This window comes from Pteronotus mesoamericanus, unplaced genomic scaffold (genome assembly GCF_021234165.1).
Source record: "Pteronotus mesoamericanus isolate MK-2021 breed Mesoamerican mustached bat unplaced genomic scaffold, CSHL_Meso_final scaffold_99, whole genome shotgun sequence".
NCBI lineage: Eukaryota > Metazoa > Chordata > Mammalia > Chiroptera > Mormoopidae > Pteronotus > Pteronotus mesoamericanus.
This window is the reverse complement of record NW_026555330.1, coordinates 15,778,997-15,800,095: the sequence shown is the minus strand read 5'-3', so window position 1 is coordinate 15,800,095 and position 21,099 is coordinate 15,778,997. Positions and strand designations below refer to the sequence as shown.

Genomic DNA, 21,099 nt, shown 5'->3' with positions numbered 1-21,099 from the left:
TGGGTGTATGGCATGGCAGCGCTGAAATTAGTCCTGTGGCTACTTGCTAGTCAGTAGAGAGGGCCTGCAGAAGGGGACAGCGTTGGCGTCGTTGGCAGGGTAATGACCTGACCCTTCTTCTGGCTGATCTCACGTGGTAACTAACTGTATCTAGTCTTTAAGTAAATTAAGGATGGACCATCCCTCAAGCAGAACTTTGTGGGTATGAAACAGGTCCAAGGTCTTTTAACCGTGGGGGAAAAGGTGTTGGTATTACTCATAGAGCATAACCTGAGGTTGGGGAGGACCACTTGGGAGCCTGTAACCAAAACTGGAAGGTAACTTCTAGGGTGGATGGAGGTTCTCTTGAAACAGTGCCAACCTAGATCTACCTCAGGTAAGTAGTTAGAGTAACTTTCAAGATTTCAGACCAAACGAGACACTTGTATTCAATGTATTCCTATGCTTTAATGTTTTTGTTTTCCCTTAATTCTTAAATAAACATTTGTTCTGAAAAACATTTTGTCTCTACTGTACTAAGAAAAAAAACATTCCCTCGTACACTTGCCTTAGAATAAAGGAGATACTCAGGAATCCTTTGACAATGTACGTGTATATCATCAATTCATCATAATATACACTTTAAAGATCTTACAATTTTATTTTTCAGTTATACCTGAATAAAGCTGAAGAAAAAAAAGAATAAAGTGGATATTCACTCCTCAGTTCTGGTGAGGTGACAGGCACTGGACCATCTCTAGAATCCTAGGAGTTTCCGGCAGGGAGAGAATGAAACCCAGGAGCGTGGTCTGTGCTCTTCTCTGGACAGCAGGTCCTTTCGGAGCCCCCCCCCCCGCCCCCGGCACAGCAGACTAGCACAGGGAGGAGTCGTAGCTTCGTCTGACCGTACGGGCGCGAAGTCAGTAACGACTAGCGCTCCATCAGTGACCCACATGGAGTCCGGTGCTCTTGTTACTCACAGACATTAAATACATCCAGGTTTCCAAGAGAAAGGCACTTGGGACAATATTGACCCACAGAGCAGCGTAATTTTGCTCAACTGTGATTTTCTCTGCTCCACTCCCTGGCAGGAGTGCTGGCACCAATGCCTCGGTATGGAAACGAGAACGTGCCCATGGTGAGAGGGTAGAGACCTTCAGGCGTGAGTGGGGAAAGGGTTAAAGAGCCTTTCCAATATAACCAGTGAACATATATAACCTGGCCCCCCACCCCTGCCCAAACATTTCTTTCAGGCCTCTGGTCTGAGGCAGGGGAGCTGGTGGTAGGCCCTGTTGTGTCTTTTGTGATCTTGAGTAGCAGGATAAATATTCCCACTGAGGTTCAAAACTGTGCAGGATTCTCAGAATCCATCAGCTAACCTCTAATTTAGAGTAAGTTCCGCTGTGTTACTATAACAGTAAAGCTGCAAAGGACTCTGCACCCCACCCCCACTAACCATGTGTAGCCGTTGAGGTCCAGATGATTTTTGGTTACTGTGCAGATTCCTCAAAGCAAGCTTGAAAACTTTAGCAATCTTATAACACATCAGATGTTTGATTGGAGAGGACCCAAACACACTCTAATAACAATGATTTTTTGTGTGTGTGCGGATGTCACTTTTTTTCAGGTCTACTAAATTTATGACAGGTTTATGTTTGAACTTGTTTCATCAGTTCATTGAAGGAGGTTGTGCAGTTATGTCTGGTATCTTTCATAATGCGATTCCTAGAATGTCTTTTAGATTGCAACATGTCTGGAAGTTATAATCTAAAATTTATTCTGAGTTCTTTGATTCCGATGTTCCCTAACACGGCTTGGAGTGACCACCGTCCTAGGCGGTCGCTAGAAACTCGCAGCTCTGCACCGAGCTCGGTGGCACTTTGAAAATGTGCAGAGGCTCAGTAAACGAGGTATCCTGTGGGAAGCAGCCACTTGTAATGAGCACAGCAGAGTGGAAGGCCCAGGGAAACCAGTTAAATGACTGTGATTGAAAAAGCATAAAACTTTATGTGGTTCTTTGGGGCCTAAGGGCAAAGTAAAACCAGTGAAAGGTGGAAAATACCATGATTGGCAAACTCAAAAAGGACAAAGCTGTTTGGTTACCTTGGTGATATCTAACAGGAATGTCTTGGAGGAGTAAGTAGACATCCATCAGTGACGTGCACAACAGTTAACACATAACCAGCCCGTGCTGATGAGCAGAGCTAGACCTGCTCCGACAGAAGCACTGCCTCCCAGGCGCTTGCTCTAACTGCAGCATTAAAATCCCAACGTATTCGTGTGCATCTGGAATTAAAACACTTCTGATAAACCCAGGTTATTTTACACAGAAAACAGAATCTGGTAATCAGCCTTATAGTTCGACAAGAAAATTTATTCTATCAAGTGACTTTACATTAGATTCCACTGTGTTCACTGAGTCAGACTAGGATCTTCCCCGGTTTTACAGACCAAGTAACCAACTGAATCATCTAATGAAGTTTCATTTAGGCACTGGATAAACAGTAAATAAAAATATTTTATTCCTGGCAATAGCTCATTTAAAAATTATTGTAAAATACTGTAATTGACAAATAGCACAAAATGACGTATGTGAGTATTCAAGTTAAAGATTGTACCGTAACATTCTGTCCCCTGCCACCTGTTTTTAATGAAAATAAATTCCAGCCAGAGCTGATGCCCTCCATGGGACGCCCTCCATGGGACTCTCCAGACGCCCCGCTCACCTCGGCTTTCTGCCACCCTGGTTACCAGTCCCAGAAATGGCATATTTCACTGAGTATGTAGGTACAGGAATCCTACGAAGATACTTACGCTCAGTATGTCAGATACTACACTGTTCACAGACTTCTTAAACTTGCATCTTTTTAAAAAATGAACCTGTTGTTCAAGTAAACTTTTAAACACTTGTACAGCACTCTACTACATAGCATCGACTTACCCATGCCCTTACTGGTGCAAATTCGGGTTGATGTCCATACAACGGCAGTGAATGCTCGCCCAGTCCTGTACAGCTGTTGGGAGCATCTGCTATGCTCGTTGCCCACAGGTTCCTATTTGAATGTAGTCTTTCGTGTAGGTGGCATCTTACCTGGTGCACCAGGATGCTACTTTTTTTATGTAGTTAACGTGCAAATAAGCAACAAAACCAATCTTCTGGAGACATGTTGAAATATTAGCTGCAAATAATATCAATTTCTTTTTTTTTCTTTTGTTTTCATTTTCATCTCTGAATCACCAGGATTTCTTGAAAAGTGTATGAATAGTTGTAATAATCTCCCTTCATTCTTGATTTTAATTAGAATATTTTAAAGCTTCACAATTAATTTTGAGATTTGTAACATGATCTGGATGCCCCTCATTTGGTCAAAGAAACATTTTTATTACTGGATTACTAAAGGTTTTTTTTCATTACTATTAAATTTAGTTAAACTTCGATCTTTTACCACATTTGTCCAGTTATGGTATCTGGATTCTGACCAGAGTCCAGTCTCTATGAGGCGGCGTGCTGACTTCTTCGCTACGGTGACACCCTTTTAGACGTCAGCGGTTTACACCGACTGTCTCTGGGCTGATCTGCGTGTTGTCTGTGGCCCTCCTGTCTTAGCCCTAACACAGAGGTGCACCTGAAGGAATCACAGTGCCCACACCTTTGAAATGGTTCCAATCCAACACTCCATCCAAGGAACTTTGTTTCCAACTGTAGTTCACCAGGCTCTTCAGACTTCTGTTCACCTTTCAGGAAGGACTTGGAAAACTTGGTAAAAAAATGCTTTTTTCACATTCCATTTGGTGTCACCAACCCTCCCACAACCCCACTCCACCCCTTACACACCACACGTCCACCACAAGGCCAGAGGCACCTCTGCACATTTATCCCTGAAACATCACCCCTTTCCTAGCGGTCCAGACGCCTCTCAATGCCAAGGACCATGTGTTACGTGCTGTTGCTCACATGCTCATCCAGTGCCTCAGCAAATAGTGAGGTAACTGACAAAATGGGCTAAAAAATTAATAAGGCAGATAGAAAGGGGTCCAGGTTCAATGAATTCTGAGACCAGAGCAGATGGAGTGCAGTTGAGTCCATGGGACACAGGAGATGGAAGTTTTAAGTTATCTAATGACTGTCCCCCGAGTCCAACGCTGTATCAAACACACACTTTTCTATAAATACATTTGGAAGATGGTTCCCCAGCCAGTCCCACCCCATTAAGCCCCATCCCCGTGAATCTTTCCTAAACGAAAGGCCGTCGCTGCTGCCCGTACCCGTGGCCTCCTGGGTGTAAGGCTTCTCCTGGGCTCAGGAAGTGGGGTTTGCAGAGCGCAGCAATGGGCAGAAGCAGGCAGCCAAGAATCAAATGAGACAAAACAAGCACCTGCAGGAGTCATAATCACGCTACGTGTATGAATTAGGTGCTTCAGCCTGGCATGGATGGAGCTGGAGGGCAAGGCCCACAAAACCATGCCTGGATACTCACCAGAGACTCCTGGTCTGAGAGACCACAAGCCATTATCAGGTAGACAGAGCTCTGGGCTGGGTTAGGTAGGGGATGAAGGGGTCTCCCTGCCCCTCAAGAGTCCCTGACCACCGAGGGTCCCCCCATGCTCTCTGAGGGCGGTGGGGCTCCAAAGATCCTGGCCAGGAGCCCTCGGTTAGAGCGGGCCTGGTCCTGAGCATTAGCTAGTCGAGCCCGTTCACGACCCCCTGGCCGAGCTGCCTTCCGGGCCCTCAGCTCCTGCTCAGTAGGACGCTGGGCAAAGGCCCAGGAGCTATCCGGGCGGGCGGAGTCCCCATCAGCCGCAAGGAAGCGCTTCCCCCGCTCCACACTTCGAAGATAGAAGTCAGTCTCACGCTTGGCCTGGGCGACCTCTGCTCTCAGGCGCTGCCTGCGCACCTGGCGCTCAAAGGCAAGATGCTCGCTGAGGTGGGACCAGGTGAAACGGTGCAGGTACTGTGGACAGGAAAACAAGAAACGATGTGCGTAGGTCAGGGATGGAAATAAAATGCGAAGGGGCAGGTCTAACAAGAGGTCACAGGGGTGCCTCCTCTGGGTTTGGGACGGTAGGAAGATGGAGAACGCAGGAGACAAGCCTCTCCCCTTACCTTGAGGTTCCACAGGTCATAACGGAAAGGGCTGCGCCTGCGGGCACCCATGGGCGTGTTGTGCAGGCTGGCGGCCACACGCTTGGCTATGCGCTTGTCCCGGAACTCCACCCAGCCCTCGGTGTAGTCCTTGCTGTACTTGGATCGCTTTTTCCCTCCGGCGGCCGAGGATGCCGCTGCCTTCTTCTTCCGCCGCACGAACCCCTCTGTGGGCCGAAGACAGAGGGTGGTGGTCATGGAGACGGACGCAGCACCCGCTTACGGCATCGCCCACATGCCGCCTTCTCAACGTCTGCTCCCGTGCCAAGGTCCCACCTCAAGGTCTTTGCCGGGAAGGGAGTTGAGAACTGCTAAGTCCTTCCCGCCCCATGTCTAACTCAATCCTTTCTCAGTGTCAACGCCTGTCAAAATATAAAGGGGCCCCTTTACACTGGAGTCGGGCTGCTATCCCAAAGGAACTGCTTTGCATGTTTATGCCTCAAACCTCTGGATGTTTGAACAGGGCAAAATAACCTATGGACTGGGCCTACAACAACTTTGTGCCCCAAAGAACTGCTCGCAAGGATAACAAGAATCATGACTACTGGATTGAGGGTTACCAGACTGAAATTTAAAAACTTTGGTTAGAATTAGCGTCACGAATTAGCATCACGACGTCATGCTACCTGCACCGAAAGCAACATCCCCCTCCTACTGATGCCATTGTTCTCCTTTCCTTTCTCATAAATACCCTTTGGCTTTGTCTTCTAATCAGAATACTCGTTGGGCTTCTGCCTGAATCAGTGCTTCTCCGAATAGCTGTTCTTACTGATAAGCGCCTGTTACCTCTCACTTTGAAAGGCTTTTAACTTTGGGGTTAACACTCCTTAATCAGGTCTACCCTGAATGCTCTATTTTAAAGCTGCACAGGCCTCCAACTCCAATTCCAATTAGTGCCTCCTGGGGAGTTGGGGGCGACTGATCAATACTATCTCCCCACCTGGGCCGCAATGACAAAGGGATGGCTTCAGTTTTGTGAAGTCACTGAAACTTTATTCAGGCGGCTATACTCATTTAACCAAGCGGTAAATTCAGGCCAGAAAAGATGCGAGGACGGAGGTGAAATTAAAATCCAAATCAGCTCTCCGAGGACTGGCTTAAAGGGCTACCGCCCGGCCCTCCGGGGCCTGCACACACTACGGACTGACCCCCAGCGCCTCGGACCCGCGCACTTACCCTCGGGCTGGAAGAAGACGCGCCCCACCTCGCCGTAGGCGCTGAATAGGTTCCGCACGTGCAGAGGCCGAAAGCGGGGCGGGATGTGGCCCAGGTACACAATGCCCGGCACCACCCGCTTCTTGGCGCCGCCAGCCGCCTCTCGGGATTCCTCCTGCTCCTCTGCCGCCTCTGGTTCCCGATCTCCGCCTTCCAGAGTCTCCCGCTCTACCGGTTCCTTCTCCGACTTCTCTGCCTCCATGTTTGCCGAGACGTGAAGCTCTAGAGCCGTAAAGCGCCGCGCCGTCTGACGCGCGCTGTGTGCGACAGCCTGCGGCGAGGGGGCGGGGTCAATGCGGGTTTTGACCAATGAAAGGACGACGCTGGGCGGCACGGGCGGTACAGGCCTAGTGCTGAGGGGGGAAGCAGGACCCAAGTCAGCGGGAGATTCAAACCGGGAGAGCCGGTCTGGGGCTCAGGAAAGCCAGGCTCAAGTTGCCTGACTTCCGGGCTGGAGAGGCTGCCCGGAAAATGCGGACCCGAAGAGGCGCACCGAAGAGGCCGACTCTCTAGTGTAACACACCCTGCAGGACTCCTTGCCTCGGGAGGCGCAAAATGGCGGGATGCCGCAGGCTTTTCCGGCATTTCCGGAGTGGCTGAGGTGTCGTTTGTGGTGGCAGTGTTAGGTACGGCTGCAAGAATAGGAGGCGGCACCTGTTCGGTTCTCTATAGTTCACTGTCACTCTTTAGGAGCCGTCGGGCTTACCCGCCTCACTGTGCTCTGAGGCGCTGTGTGCAGGGCGCACGATGCCCACACGATGGCGCTCCTGGACCGTTTCCGTGTGCCTTCCCCGTAACCGGTATTGCCCGACGCCATCCTCCCTGGCTCCCTTAATGGGCTCCCCGTTGGCACTGCCTCTCAGCACTGATTTGGTTACTCGTACTCAGAGGCCGAGTTCCCCGATGGAAGTTTGCCAAGTCTGCCCTTATAAAATGTCAATGCCCCCTATGTTCTCCGGGATTGGGGAGTGAAGATCTCATACGGCTCACAGTCAGCCGTGATAAAGCTCTGTGGATCTGAGCGACGGGATGGGCGGGCTACTTTCTTTCACTCCGCTTCTGCACCTGCGCTCCGATAGAGCCACGGAACATAAATAAACGAGCGGAGGCCAGACTGAGTTCTGAGGCTGGGCAAAGTCTGTCCAGGAAAGAGTATGGAGAGAGCCCCCAGGTGGTGGTGAGAATCAAGGCAAGGCTGACCTTGAGGTGCGCGGAGAACACCTGATTTCTGAACTCTCTCATCTAAAACGGGGGTGTGAGGGGAGGGTTTCTTCCCACAGCAAGTTATGTACTTTATGTCAGCCCCGACTGCAGTGAAAAAAGGAGAGAGAGCAAGCACTAAGGATATTGTAAAGAGCTGGCAAGGTCCGCCCTGCATGCCCTGCAGAGTCTAGGGACAGTCACTTTCTCAAATAAGATGTTCCATCTTCTGCATTTCAGTTTTGATCCTCTTGCCCCAATTTCAGTAAGATTAGAAAATAACATTAAACCTCCAATATCAGATAAATCAGTGGCTGAAGGTGTAGATGTTGGATGGGAACCTTCATATGACTTGAGAAACTTGATTTTCCCTCCTGGATGTATCTGCACTTCCCTTTCTGTTCCTTGATACTGCAGGTGGATTCCAGTTTTAAATAAACTGGTGTCCATTTTCTACGTAGGTGTTTCTGATGATTCCAGGCTCGGTCCAGCTGCGCTCTGCGAATTACCTCCACGCAGGATCCAGCTCGGTGGCGCAGGTTACAGGTGGCGCTGGAAGCCTGAATTTGTGCTGGGGCTGTTTGAGCACCATCGATTCGCAGTTCCGCTCATGGTCTTACTGGTTAATAAACCAGTTGTAAATTGCATCCGAGAAGGCTAAACTCTTTCTTAATATTAAGGCGAGTAAAGAAGAACTGTAGCGCGTGGGGCGGGGAATTAGCTCAAATGGTAGAGCGCTCGCTTAGCATGCGAGAGGTAGCGGGATCGATGCCCGCATTCTCCAATTTTATAAATAACTTTGCTAAAACTTTCTCGGCTAACAGATCCCCGGACCGGGTCAAGGATTCGGACTTTTCATTGCACATTTCATGACAGGGATAGACATCGCGTCAGGAGCCACGTACTGGTGGCTACCTCATCTTAAGGACAGGATAAGCAAGAGTCAACTTTTTGCGATTTCTCTCACGTTTGCAGGCTTGAATAAGAAGTTGAGAAGAAAGATAGAGGACATTTCCAGGCACAAAATCCTCAGCAACTCTTCCTTACCTTGATCTGTATCTTCGTAGGTGAGGACTCTTCAATAGGTATTTGGGATCGCATTTTTGAGACAGGGTAGAAATGGGATTCGCACAGACTTATTAAAGGCTTTCTATTAAGAGATCTCTCCCTTGTAATCCTCAAAGCGGGTAGAAAATCATACTCATTTTTCTATTTTTTTTCTTCTAAAATGACTGTTTTACTCTTGTAGCAGTTCTCAAACCTTGCAGCACGTTAAAATCACCTGGGAGCTTTTAAAACTGCTAACGTGGGGGGCCCACCTGCAAAGTGGTCCGAGCAGAAGCGCTCTGTAAAATCTCCCCAGGCCCATGTTGTTACTCACCAACCGTTCTCACCCAGGGCTGAGAACCGCCGTTACTTAATTAAAGGGAGCAGAGGGCTTAGTGCCCGAGTGTCGTTCCCCACGCGGGGCAGTGGAAATCACCTGGGAAAATCCTTCCCGAGGCTCAGGATCCTAAGACCAGCAGGGGGGCGCACGTGCTCCACCGGCGCTTCGCGGTCGGTGGGTCGGCCAGGCCTCACTCACCCGGCTCCAGGTTCCCTAGGCGGGCGGATTCTGGACTCCGGACCTCCCGCCCGGTGGGCCGCCGCTCGTCCGCCTGGTAGGGACTCCGTACTTCTCTGCGCACCGATTCCGTGTGAGCCGAGGGGGTGAAGTATGATTGTACGTATTAGTCATGGTTACGGAAAATAATGATACAAAAACATGCATTCGCTGCACAATACGGATAGTCTTAGAGAAATGCCCATCCAGCACTTACAGAACTGAGATGGACCGGGGAATAAAAAGCCACCCAAAAGGTTTGTTCCTTCGAGCCGGATTCGAACCAGCGACCTAAGGATGACCGGCAAGTACCACTACAGTCCTCCGCTCTACCAACTGAGCTATCGAAGGAAGCACGACGCTTGCCTCCAATCTGCGGGTGCCAACTCTGTGCTCACAGCACCAGGTGCCCCCGCGGCCTCACGCTTCCGTGTCGTGGGCAAGTCCGTCCTGACCCTCAAAGATCCACCGCCGTGGACCAAGGAGAAAAAAAGGGAGCACCCACTGGTTTGCAAAAAGGAGATTGACACCATTCACAGAAGTCCCTACTTCCTGCCACTCTCCTTACTCTCCCCTTCTCTCTTTTTCGTGTGCGTCCGCATTTCTTGCGCTGTGAGATTTGAAAATAAGTTGTATACATCGCGACTTTCATCTTTAGACACTTTAGACATTTCACTGTGTGTGAGGGCATTCTACATATCCCATCATTATCATCCCTAAGAGAAGTATCAATAATTCCACTGTATCTAATAATCAGCTCATGGTCCAATTTCTCCAATTATCCCAAGAATAAGTTTTATTGTATTGATTTTGGAACCAGAACACAGTTCAACACACAGCCCACCATTACATTGGTTATCATGTCTTCAGTAATGTAATGACTTAAAATAACGCCTGAGCCCCAACGCAGCCACTTGACTGAATTAAGTTTTTCCTTTCACTGCACCCCAGATTGGGGATTACTATTGACACGGGATTGGTGGCACCAACTTTTGCCGACAGGGCCATAAGAATAGTGTTTCCCATTGGTGTAGACTTTCTGCCGTTCTTCTAGCCTGAATAGGCAGGGAACTTGCTCTCCACCATGTTAAACTTGGTAATAGCAGCCTCAACCAAAAGCAATGGTTTCTGAACCATCAGAGGTTCAGATTGACTATGTCTGAGATGGAGCCCAGGAATCTGAAATTTGAGAAACTCTTCAGGTGTGTCACAATACAGCCAGACCCTGGATACTCAAACTCAGGTGTTTCCATTGAATGGTGTGTGGTTAATTGGGCTTTATCAAAGGAGAGGTATACATGTCTTCTTTCTCCACTCATTGTCATGGGTCTTTTGATGAAACACATACCGATGAACCTACAAAAGCTTCAAAGGAATAATAAAGGAAGACATGCACAGAGGGATTTTTCTCAGAGGGGTGGGGAAATCTGAAAAAGTCTTGGTCAATTAGACCAAGGGGCGGATTTTCAAGTCACTCTAATGACAGCCAAATCTGCTCCTATCTGGGATGAAGTTGGCGAAGCACAGGGCTGAAATGGTCTGCTCCACAACCAGCTTAGATTCGTGTGAACAAAAAGGTACGTGGTGGGTACAAAGGGAACTTATCAGAGGCTGGACAGAGCAGTATTTTCTTTTTCTTTTTTTTTTTTCAGTGAGAAAAATTCTTTATTTAAAATAGGCTAGATGTTTTTACTAAATAAAATACTCTACAAATGAGAACTTAAAATCCATCATACCAAACCCAGTAATACCAGCTAGAGTCCACTGATCCCCATTTAATAACATTTGAATGAAATAGCTTACAATTCTGAGAATATGTGCCTTTGCTTAGAGAAAAATATCCAAAGCAGTGTCTCATTTTCCAGATATAACAGTATCACACTAGTAAGAGAAATTCTATGGTGCCTAAGACAGCTAAGAAACAGTGATTTTCAAATGCAGAGATTAATAGTATTTCTATGTCACAGAATCAACACATGTTATTTCAATAAGAGAATGAGAGCAAGAAGGGAACCTACACTATTTCTGCCACTTGAATTTATTAATATATGATGAGCACTTTTAACGGCTTTGCTGCAGAAGGGTAGTAAGTGTTTTGGGAAGAAGACAGGTTGTGGGGACAAAGCCTGGGAGCTTGTGCCTACAGAAAGTAGTAGCTCATCTCTCAAGGCTCTCAGGGCTCTTGGAAATGCCAGGCATTATGCACAATATGGGGGCTGCTGGGCCTTGTCTCCTGGCATCAATGTTTGCTCTGTGTCTGGGTCGCTGTGGTATCGATGGTCGTTTCTCCCAAGGGTGTAGTCATATCAACACTGTAGGGCTCATACACATCAGCTAATCCAGGGGTCATCAGTGGGTCAGCAGCTGCTGGGGTAACCCTTGGGGATCCCTTGCTGTGCCCTGCAGGGCCTCTGGTTAGGCTGGGAATATTGTCCTTCGGGAGAGCGAGAAGCCCTCCGAGGGCACCAGGAACCACTGCTTCCGGAAGCAGAACTGGGTTTTCTGGATTGGCTAGATTGGCCTCTGGCGGAACCGGGATGCCTAGCACAAGTCCTTCTCCCTTCTCTGGGCCTTTGGTTGCAGTGATCGGGGTGTCAAATTCCAGAGTAAAGCCCCCGCCCAGGCCGGGGTGGGGAGGCAACCCTCCAAGGCTTGGCCTCCTGCCTCCCAATCCTGGGAACAGGGCTCCAAAGGCCAGGGGACCTCCTCTGCCTCCCACCATCTCTTCTGAACTCATGGTACCAGGCCTGGGAGGAGCACTCAGTTGGTTTGCACCATAGGACATGTAAAACATTCCTGGAAAAAGTGGAGATGGTTTTTTTGTGGAATTGGTCCCTGAGATATCAAACGGGCTATTGAGAAAATTGTTGGATCTTGTGGGCCAGCAAAATCCATTCCTGGTAGCTTGGTCTTTGGTGGCTTATCTGATGGTGCCACCGGTTGTTGAATCATTGGTCCTTCTGCTTGATGCAAGGGTGGCTGTCCCTGGTAAATCGGAGGCTGGGGTCCTCCCTTCTGGACTGTGTTCTGGATGGAGGTTACAACAGTGGGCTGGAGGAAAGGCTTCTGTCCTGGCAGCTGAGGATGTAGGGATGGCTGCGATGGGAGAGGTGGGGGATGCACAGGCAAAGAATATTCATACTGTTGAGTTTCGTGTTGGCTTGGTCTTATCCATGGGAAAGGGGGATGTGGTGGGAGGAGACCATTCATCCACAAAGAATTGAATGATTTCCCAAAGCCAAATCTTGAGTACTGCGAAAGCATGTTTAATCCCTGCAAGGTGCTCAATTGTCTCATTGTCTCCAGGCTCAAACTAGCCATGCCCGGTGTCCCAGGTTGCTGAGGAAACCCCAGCACTGCAGAACTCATTTCCAGGAGGCACCAGATCAGTATCAGGTTCTTCATCTTGAAAAGTGGAATCTTCAATGCTGGCCTGCACTGTGCTCTCAGGGCCTGGTGATGCCAACCAAGATAGTTCTAAGAAAAGAAAATTAATTTTTTTTTCTGGACTGTGTGTGCCTGGGACTCGCTCTGTATCTCTCGTCTATTTTCTAGAGGATAGAAAATTGAGAGGAGTTGGGGTAGAAATGCGTTCTAGATTTTGAAAAACAGGTTTAAAACCTTATTTTTATCTGGTAGGCAATTGCAACTGTTGTGGCTTGGTTGGTACTTTTCCTTGCCACAGGGAGGGAAGAGAGGTAGGAAACATTTTCTGCTGGTCCGTTGTGCTGCTTGGGTGTGAGTGATCAGGCACCGAAAGGGCGTAGGGGGCAGCGGCCGTAGAAAACCGATTCTCCATGGTCATTGCTGACCGTCAAGCTGTTCCCTTGGGGTTGTTTTGTCCACCTTCACTCTCTACCTTTTTCAGTATCTCTGAACCTCCTTTCCTCACCCTAGACCTTTTCTGATTGACTTAGTGCTTCATAATCATCCGAGGAGGTTAACTATACAGAGTGAACTCTCTGCTACAGACCAAGTATGAACACAGACAATGGACCAGAGAAGTGCGGTCTCGCCAGGCGGCGATGAAGCCACTTCCTGGAGCTAGGGAAAGGAGTGAATTGTTCAGCAACAATAGCCCATAATTCCACGCGTTGAGTGTTGGACTCTACACTTTCTCATTTGACAGCGGTGAGGGACCCTTTTAGGAAGGAATGCGTGTGCAGAAATCAAGGAGAAAACCCTTTCAAGTGAACTAAAAACAACTCGCCCAACGTGGGGCTCGAACCCACGACCCTGAGATTAAGAGTCTCATGCTCTACCGACTGAGCTAGCCGGGCGCCTGTTGTGCCTCTTGCCCATATACTCTAATATCAGAATTCTTTTAGAACTATTTCTAACTGCCTATTTTTGCTTTATAGGCAAGATAACACGAAATTCAAAGGCAGACATTCTATGACCTTATTAGCGTGCATTACACCCATTTTGATTACATCTTCCCTCTTTGCCCTGCTCTCACCAACCTGTAGTGTGACAGACCACAAACGCTTTGAGGGACCCCAGCTCTCGCATTCCCAGCGCTCCAGCCTGGTTGCCAAGGTGGCTGCGCACACAGCGTAGGAGGCCCAGGTCCTGGCGCCCAGACACAACCCCAGGCCTTCTATGCAGACCACTGAGGCCCCCTCTCCTGTGCCCATTGCCTGTGAAATCTCGCCCCTCCAGCCACGCTACGTGGACATGGCTGTGCAGAAAATCTCCGCGGTTTTCGCCCTCCTTTTCAGGCGCCCTTTGCTTGTTTGTTGTCCTTAACACGGTAGCCTGATACACACAGAAAAAGGGAGGTGGGAGGGAGGTTGCAATTTTACTTTACTATAAAATACTTGACAACCACTGAAATATATCGAATCCAGTGATTTTTGTATTTTTTATTTACCACTGACCGCAAACGTTTATTGAATATAATGGATCTGGCCCTTCTCAGTAAGGATGCAGAATCCTGTCTCCTGAACTATGGGAAATACTCAAATCCATACACACGAGGAAATTGCTTATGCAAAGGTTTCCAGCACCCCAACTCTGTAGTTCAGTGTTGAAGTTTTCCCTTTAAAATCCATGTGTCTGATGTGGTGAATGAATTATAGATAACACTGAACTGAGATGTGGCCATGGTCTTCCTGTACATTTTATATGATTACAAACGTGGAGGTTGAACCTCAGGAAGAGCAGAAACATTTGCCTTTGCAAGAGTTACTGTGCAGCTGATGGAAAATTGAATACAAGACAAAATAGGCCAGTTACTTGTCCCTTTTGTAGAAGAGTTACCAAGTTACTTGCTGGGCTCAAGCCTCACATTTCCTGCATGGAGGTATAACAATTTGGTTCCATTAAAAGGCAGCTATCCCAGATGTGCTGCGAGAGAAACGGAGTGACAAAGGTCCAATAGGCAACAAAAGCTGGGCTCGTCCGGGATTTGAACCCGGGACCTCTCGCACCCTAAGCGAGAATCATACCCCTAGACCAACGAGCCCCATAGTTGATATTCCTCCTGAATATATTAAATATATAGTAAATTTCTGGATTTCTTCTCTCTCTTTTTTTTTCCTCATTTCATTTGTAAATGAGTGTAATTATGGCTGATACTTTCTTTTTCTCCCCCTCCCTCGCTCCTCTTTGGAAAACCAGACCCGCACTGCTCTCAGAACTTCCGCGGATTCTCCCGCAACCCGAATCTCTAAAGACTGTGTAAAGCACTGTTTCTCAAAAGTCGTTGACCCATCCTCTGTAAGAAGCAACCGTGGCGTTTGTCAGAAAAGCAGAAACCTTTGCCATTTCTCCGGAGCGAGGCACCACAGGTTGCATTTTGACAAGATCCCTAAGGCGCCTGAAGCCGTAAGTGCGAGGCTAACCGGGCCTTGTTTGCATTCCCAAACCCACGGGGAACTCCTGACTCGGCCTCGGATCTCCCACGGAAAACAGTAGAAACAGGTAAAGTTTACTCGGTAGGTTAAGAAACTGTAAGGTCATGAATAAGTAAAGGATATGGGCCTTGTGAGGAACAAGGAGATACATAGGGCGCTGAAAATCTGTTTTTGTGGAAAATGAGGCTGATTCGACAGACGTCACCTCAGGAAATGACAGAATAGAGGGGGACAGGTCGGTGCCAGAGGACCAGGTAGATTCTGGAAAAAGACTCAAGGTGGAATTCCTCTGATGATCACCCCGATGGAAACCCTTCACTGGGATCGGAGATACTGAGTCCTGCCTGCTCACCACGGGCGTTCGTTCCACTCGCTCAACAGGCATCTGTGTCGTAGTATTTGGAGAGAAGAGTTTGGCCACTAACAGGATGGCACTTTTTCCTCCTGATGAGTTTAATAACTGCTAAGGTTTCCTGCGGCTTCTTTGCTGAGCCAGAGCGAACGCTGCGAGCGAGTTCTGGGCTCTCTCGGAAGAGGCGTAGCTGTGCAAAAGAGAAAAAGAAAGTGTCCTTGGCCCGTACGGGGATCGAACCCGCGACCTTGGCGTTATTAGCACCACGCTCTAACCAACTGAGCTAACCGGCCGACTAGCTACCACTCTCGCCAAAACTCAGTAGAGGGGAATCTTGGTCCTGACCTTATTATTATTATTTTTTTAATTTTTAATTTTTATTTTTTAGCTGCCAACACTGGGGCGTATCCCAGCAGCTAACTGGACCACACCAAGTTGGCCTCCTCCTCTTTCCAGTGTTGGCCCTATATTCTCGTGCTGCCACGCAGCAGCCAGAGGACAAAAATTGGCATTCTTCTCTTTCTGTGTTCTAAGGATGAGATTATTTCCGTCCTAAAAGCCTGGCAGACACCAGAGACGACAATCAAATTAATGAATCCGGGATACAGCTCCAGGTTGCCCCTCTTCGGCCTCTCCATTAGATGTGTTTTCTCTTTCAATTTTGTATCAGAAAAAGAGATCCCCAAATACTGTAAAGCAATCTAATTTCCTTCACTATATATAGTTCTATACGTAGACACTAAAAAAAGTCATTGTAGGGAATTAATGAAGACGAGGATACAGCGTGTAATAATCAGATATTTTAAGAACGTAACTTCTGATTATATAGGCACGAAAATAAAAAAAAAAAAAGGCTTGGAGATGCCGGGGATCGAACCCGGGGCCTCATACATGCGAAGCATGCGCTCTACCACTGAGCTACATCCCCTGCCTTACTGGTGACCGTTTTATTGTTCTCCCCAACTTTTTAAAGCCGATTTCCCCCCTCTGCAGTTCTAATAATCTCCGTGTGTTCAAGCTAAATTCTCCTTTATTTAGTCAGAAAAATCTTTAAAATGGTTGGCAAGACAACATTTATCTGTATTCTAAGTGGAGGAGGCCTTGAAGTCATCGGACTCTTGTCGATGCTTAACCCAGAGACACCGGGATAGAACTAAACGCCTGAACCTCCCGGGAAAAAGAGAGTGGAGCTCTCCCTTAAAAACTTACTTCTTGTGTTTTTTCTTTTCCCCAAAGACAACTGAAACCCAGGACAAAATAAAACCGTTTCCTCCGTCCCTCTTTAGGTGTCCAAAGTGCCGAGGAGAGGGCGATTTACAGAAACCGTTAAAGCACATCGTAGGATCGGCTTCCTTTTGAAAGAGCTCTGCCGGGGTCCAAGTGTGGAATGTTTGAGCTATTTCTCAGTAGAGCTTAGGAACTGAAGGCCGGCGTTCGGCAGTTGTTGACCTGAATTCTACGCAGTCCAGTTTGTATTTATATGCACTATATACAGTATCTATACATATGTTTTAGCGCATATATACACATATACATATGCAAAGATCACAGATAAATCCTCTGAAATGACGTGTTTCTTCTATTTTTTCTATTTAAATTAAACATAGTTGCTGTGAGCGATAGGTTTTGTGTGAGCCCGGATAGCTCAGTCGGTAGAGCATCAGACTTTTAATCTGAGGGTCCAGGGTTCAAGTCCCTGTTCGGGCGCTTCCTTTTTCTTTTTGGAATATAAGGCTTTTTTTTTTTTTTTTTTTTTTTTTTTTTTTAGTAAAGTGATTGGAAGCCACAGCACACAAAATATTTCATCTGGAGCATCAGTAAAAGCTATATTAACAGCGCTCATCTGTTATTAAAAGTCAAACCGTCCTTCAAAGGCAACAAAAGCGTGAAACTGCTCCCTCGCGCGCTCATGAGGGAGCTCCTTTCTGATCGCCGGCTTTGCTCAGCTCTGGGGACGTCCGGGTAAACTGCACACTGGTAGTGGGGCCGCCGCTCAGAGCTCATGGCCTAGGGGCTCCCAAACGTTTTTGGCCAGGACCAGTTTGAGGTCTAGTTTACTCCTATACCAGGAATACACAGGCTACAGACACAAAGGTTGCAAACTCTTCCACATGCCCTGCATTGTGCTATTTCAGAGTCGGAGTCTTTCAAATGCTGGTTTCTACCCACCATGAAGCTGATTTCTAAGTTCTCCTCCTTGGAAAGCACGGGGCTGTAGGGTAACGATGAAGATGAAATGGAACACGGTACAGAGCGATGGGTGCTGCGCTGAGTGACCTGCCGGCTCCACCCCTTCTCTGAAATCCAAGGCCCCTGTCCCGGCGTGGCCCAAAGACTCAAGTCACCTAGTGCCCGCGGGCACGGGCATTTTCCCTGCCTTGCTTGGCAGCCCTTGACTGAGACTTCGCTTGGTAACTGTTCAAAACAGAAGCTTCATCCCAGTGGATCCAGAAGATAACAGAAAAATTAGATTTTTTTTTCTTGCTGTTAAAAATCGTCAAATGAGCACTAAATTTGTAGAAAAAAAGAACACCTCCTAACTGGACCGACCAGCCAATAGGGGGTTTGAAATTAAAATTACTAGGAAATAAAGGAGATGATATCTGTTGTGGACAACTAACCCAATGTTCTGGACCAGGCCTGTGTAATCTGTACATTTATTTTTCCTTTTTTTCTTACTTTAGTTCCTTCCCATCTCACAGATAAAATGAGAGGCCCAATATTCACTATAATAGTTGTTTTCTTTTCCCCCTTAATTCTAACTGTAAAGATAAATCTTCAATTGACTGCCCTCTGGTTCAAATCTATTCTTCAAGGTGTACTTAGCATTTTACTATTACAGTAAATTTTGCTGTTACAACTTTTTGTTTGTTTTGCACAGCTCGGTGTTACGAAGACACCCCTCTGATAATGGTTACTCAACATTTTTGAGGTAATCACTAAGGTCTATGAGACTTCATGTGAGAAACTTTAAGAAACTACAGAAGAAACAAGCAAACAGAAGACAAAAGAAAAAGAAAATACAGGAGACATTGTCCTGCCCCTAAAAGAACCTGACGGAAACGCCTTCCTCCGTTCTGTTGCTCTTGTTGCTCAAATGCGGGCTCTGGCTCCTAAAAAACCACTTTCCTTCCTGCTTGGGATATGGCCCACCATGTATGAGCCTTCCTGACGACAAGAGACCTACAATGACATGATGTACCCAAAACGAGCCACCTGCCCATGGAGAACCGATGTTGCTTTAATAACCGATGAGGGCTGCTTTCCAATAATTGATCGGTGATGCTTTCGAGGAGAGATCTTAATCAAAAGTGGGGGAGAAAGTAAAATAATTCAAACGGAGTCACTTCAAAATGGAGTCGGATCTGCCGTCCCGGAGGAGCTGCCTTGCACATCTGACGTCTCAAACCTTTGGATGTTAAAACAGGACAAAATACCCTTTGGACCGGGCCTAAATCGACATTGTGCCCCAAAGAACTGCTTGCAAAGATAACGAGAAAGCAGATGTAATGACTGCTGGCCTACTGATCACTGGACTGAAAATTAAAAGCATTGTTTGTAATAAACATCACTATATTAGTTTATGAGCACCAACGGCAAAGCCTTCCTTCTGTTGATATATCAATAATTCTTTCCCTTCCCTTCCTCATAAATACCCCTTGCCTTTGTCTCCTAATCAGAACAATTTGGGCTTCTGCCTGAATCAGTGCATCCCAAATAGCTATTCTTATTGATCTCAAATAAATACTTGTTGAGTCTCACTTTGGCCTTTTACTTTTAGGTTAACATATCTGAAGTAATCGGCTGACCTCAGTGTATCTCTGTTCCAGCTTCTCACTTCATGTAATCAACTCCATCGTGTCACCTAAAAGAAATTTAAGCAGGTGAAAAAAAGTAATAAAATTACTAATATCTACATTGTGGAGGAGAGGCTTTTCATGTGCCGGGCACCGTGCTAAGCATTTTTACAGGGTTTAAGCATTTTAACTTGGGGACTGGTTAACTTGGATGAGAAAAAATTAAAAAATTACATCTTTAAAATCTCTAACCTCTAACTGAAATTTAGCAGATCCTTCACATATAAATGTAAGCAACAAATTACAGTCGGAGCAGAAGTACCTGCGGCTTTGTTACGAAGAACAATCGCAGATATTATCATGTCACCACACATTGCTAGAAATTTTCTTCTACTTAACTATTTTTAAACGACGGTGTCCAACGAGGGGTCTTGATGTTGGATATTTAATGCATTACATGAATGAAGATGTACACATATGACTATATTGCAAATTATGCTATTTCGTAGTAACCTTGGTTTTCTTTGTTACCCGTGTCTTGGATTTTTGATGCTTTGTAAACTGTCATCTCAAGAATGGCTCCACGCCCCGCCCCGAGGCGACCTCCTGGTGTGGACAGTCCCCTCCCGCCCGAATTTCTCTGAAGGGCAGGTGCCATTAGAGCCTGGCACCGAAGCCCAAGCGAGGTCTGCGAGAGGCCGGAGGGGTCGGAGGGACAACCCAGGGAGGGAACTTCACGCTCACAGCCTCCCAACCGCCTGGGAATCAGCGCGCAATCCAGGCCCGCGGGCGCGCGGGTCACCGAGAAGGCGGCCCTCCTAGCGGCCTAGAGAGGGCCGGAAGTGCGTCCGCGTGGGGCGGTGTGTCCTCCGGGACTTCCGGTAGCGCTTTCGTACGTCATTCGTGTGACCACGCCTGGGAGCCATTGGAGGGTGTTCGACAGAATTGCGGTCTGGTTTACGGGATCGCTGTGACCACAGTTGAGAACGGAAAGAAGAGAGACAGGGGCAGGTACGGGGAGATGTGCCCTTCGTCTTCTTCCCAACCCTTTCTGGGCGAAGGCCTCCGTTTTGAGGGTTATGGATTTGAGAGAGAGGGGGCTCTGGATCGCCGGGCTATTTCAGATCGGACACCCGGATTTTCAAAATGTTTGTAAACTATGATGTTAGTGTGTGACTTTATAGCTAGGATAGTTAAGTGCCTAATGGATCGGGAAGGTGGGCGAGGATGTTTAAAAGGCTGACTTACGTTTCCTAAGTTGCTCTTCCCCACTTGGGGAATGTGCAGAGAAACAGGCCTTCTAACCTTATGCTGCTGGAGACGTGCTAACGCAGTGAATTCCACGACCGCTTTCCCCCGCAGCTTGTCCTTTTGTTACTACTCTTCGTCATTGGAAATTATATCTGTTTAGCTTATAGAATATTTTTATTACATGCATTTGAAGGGAAAGAGAGATAGTAATATTATTGAATTCATAGTCATGGAAATAAAATACATGTAAATCATTGGGCATGTAAGTCTTTGGCAAACACAAGAAATACTGTAAAACTAACATAACTTGGTTGTGCATTTTAATTTTTGACTTAACAATTTATTAAACATCTGCTATGCAGCATATTCACATCCTTGCAAGTGTTATTACTCTTACAAGAAGCCTTTTCCCCACTCCTTGTTCGACCAACTTCTGTTTGTTTCCATTTTGCTGTTCTTGCGTCAGAATGCCCCCCGGAAGCCCTTCCTAAAGCTCTTCAGGCTGCGGCCTCCGGGTCAGGTCTGCTGCAGCACTATCACGACGCGAAGCCCATGGTTATGTGGTGATATGTATCACTTGACTTTAGACTTTGAGAATAGAGAATGCTTATCTTTAATCCTGATGTGTTCAGGAAAAAAAAGTACAGGTAAATGTTTGTTTATAGAATAAAATTGGATGGGCACAGCTGAGCAGAAGGATG

General features: G+C 47.2%; 2 protein-coding genes and 7 non-coding genes across 9 annotated transcripts; 2 read left to right on the top strand and 7 right to left on the bottom strand.

The window, feature by feature from the left end:
* Positions 1-2,387: 2,387 nt before the first annotated feature.
* Positions 2,388-6,574, bottom strand: ABT1 (activator of basal transcription 1). Its single transcript, XM_054564830.1, has 3 exons — positions 6,299-6,574; positions 5,084-5,289; positions 2,388-4,931 (listed from the first exon to the last, which is right to left on the bottom strand). Exons 1-3 carry the CDS (start codon positions 6,537-6,539, stop codon positions 4,551-4,553), a joined length of 828 nt encoding a protein of 275 aa, XP_054420805.1. The 5' UTR covers positions 6,540-6,574; the 3' UTR covers positions 2,388-4,550.
* A 1,674-nt stretch (positions 6,575-8,248) lies between these two features.
* Positions 8,249-8,321, top strand: TRNAA-AGC (transfer RNA alanine (anticodon AGC)). The gene has a single exon. It is a non-coding gene; the product is annotated as a tRNA-Ala (tRNA).
* Positions 8,322-9,403: 1,082 nt separating this feature from the next.
* On the bottom strand, positions 9,404-9,491 carry TRNAY-GUA (transfer RNA tyrosine (anticodon GUA)). Its single transcript is given in 2 exon segments — positions 9,404-9,439; positions 9,455-9,491. It is a non-coding gene; the product is annotated as a tRNA-Tyr (tRNA).
* Positions 9,492-11,313: 1,822 nt separating this feature from the next.
* On the bottom strand, positions 11,314-12,939 carry LOC129063863 (ameloblastin-like). Its single transcript, XM_054564949.1, is given in 5 exon segments — positions 11,314-11,355; positions 11,357-11,403; positions 11,406-11,960; positions 11,963-12,593; positions 12,895-12,939. Coding segments are annotated over 5 exon segments (1,320 nt in total).
* Positions 12,940-13,347: 408 nt separating this feature from the next.
* TRNAK-CUU (transfer RNA lysine (anticodon CUU)) lies at positions 13,348-13,420 on the bottom strand. Its single transcript has one exon. It is a non-coding gene; the product is annotated as a tRNA-Lys (tRNA).
* A 1,115-nt stretch (positions 13,421-14,535) lies between these two features.
* TRNAP-AGG (transfer RNA proline (anticodon AGG)) lies at positions 14,536-14,607 on the bottom strand. Its single transcript has one exon. It is a non-coding gene; the product is annotated as a tRNA-Pro (tRNA).
* A 962-nt stretch (positions 14,608-15,569) lies between these two features.
* TRNAI-AAU (transfer RNA isoleucine (anticodon AAU)) lies at positions 15,570-15,643 on the bottom strand. Its single transcript has one exon. It is a non-coding gene; the product is annotated as a tRNA-Ile (tRNA).
* A 563-nt stretch (positions 15,644-16,206) lies between these two features.
* On the bottom strand, positions 16,207-16,278 carry TRNAA-CGC (transfer RNA alanine (anticodon CGC)). Its single transcript has one exon. It is a non-coding gene; the product is annotated as a tRNA-Ala (tRNA).
* Positions 16,279-16,984: 706 nt separating this feature from the next.
* TRNAK-UUU (transfer RNA lysine (anticodon UUU)) lies at positions 16,985-17,057 on the top strand. The gene has a single exon. It is a non-coding gene; the product is annotated as a tRNA-Lys (tRNA).
* Positions 17,058-21,099: the final 4,042 nt, after the last annotated feature.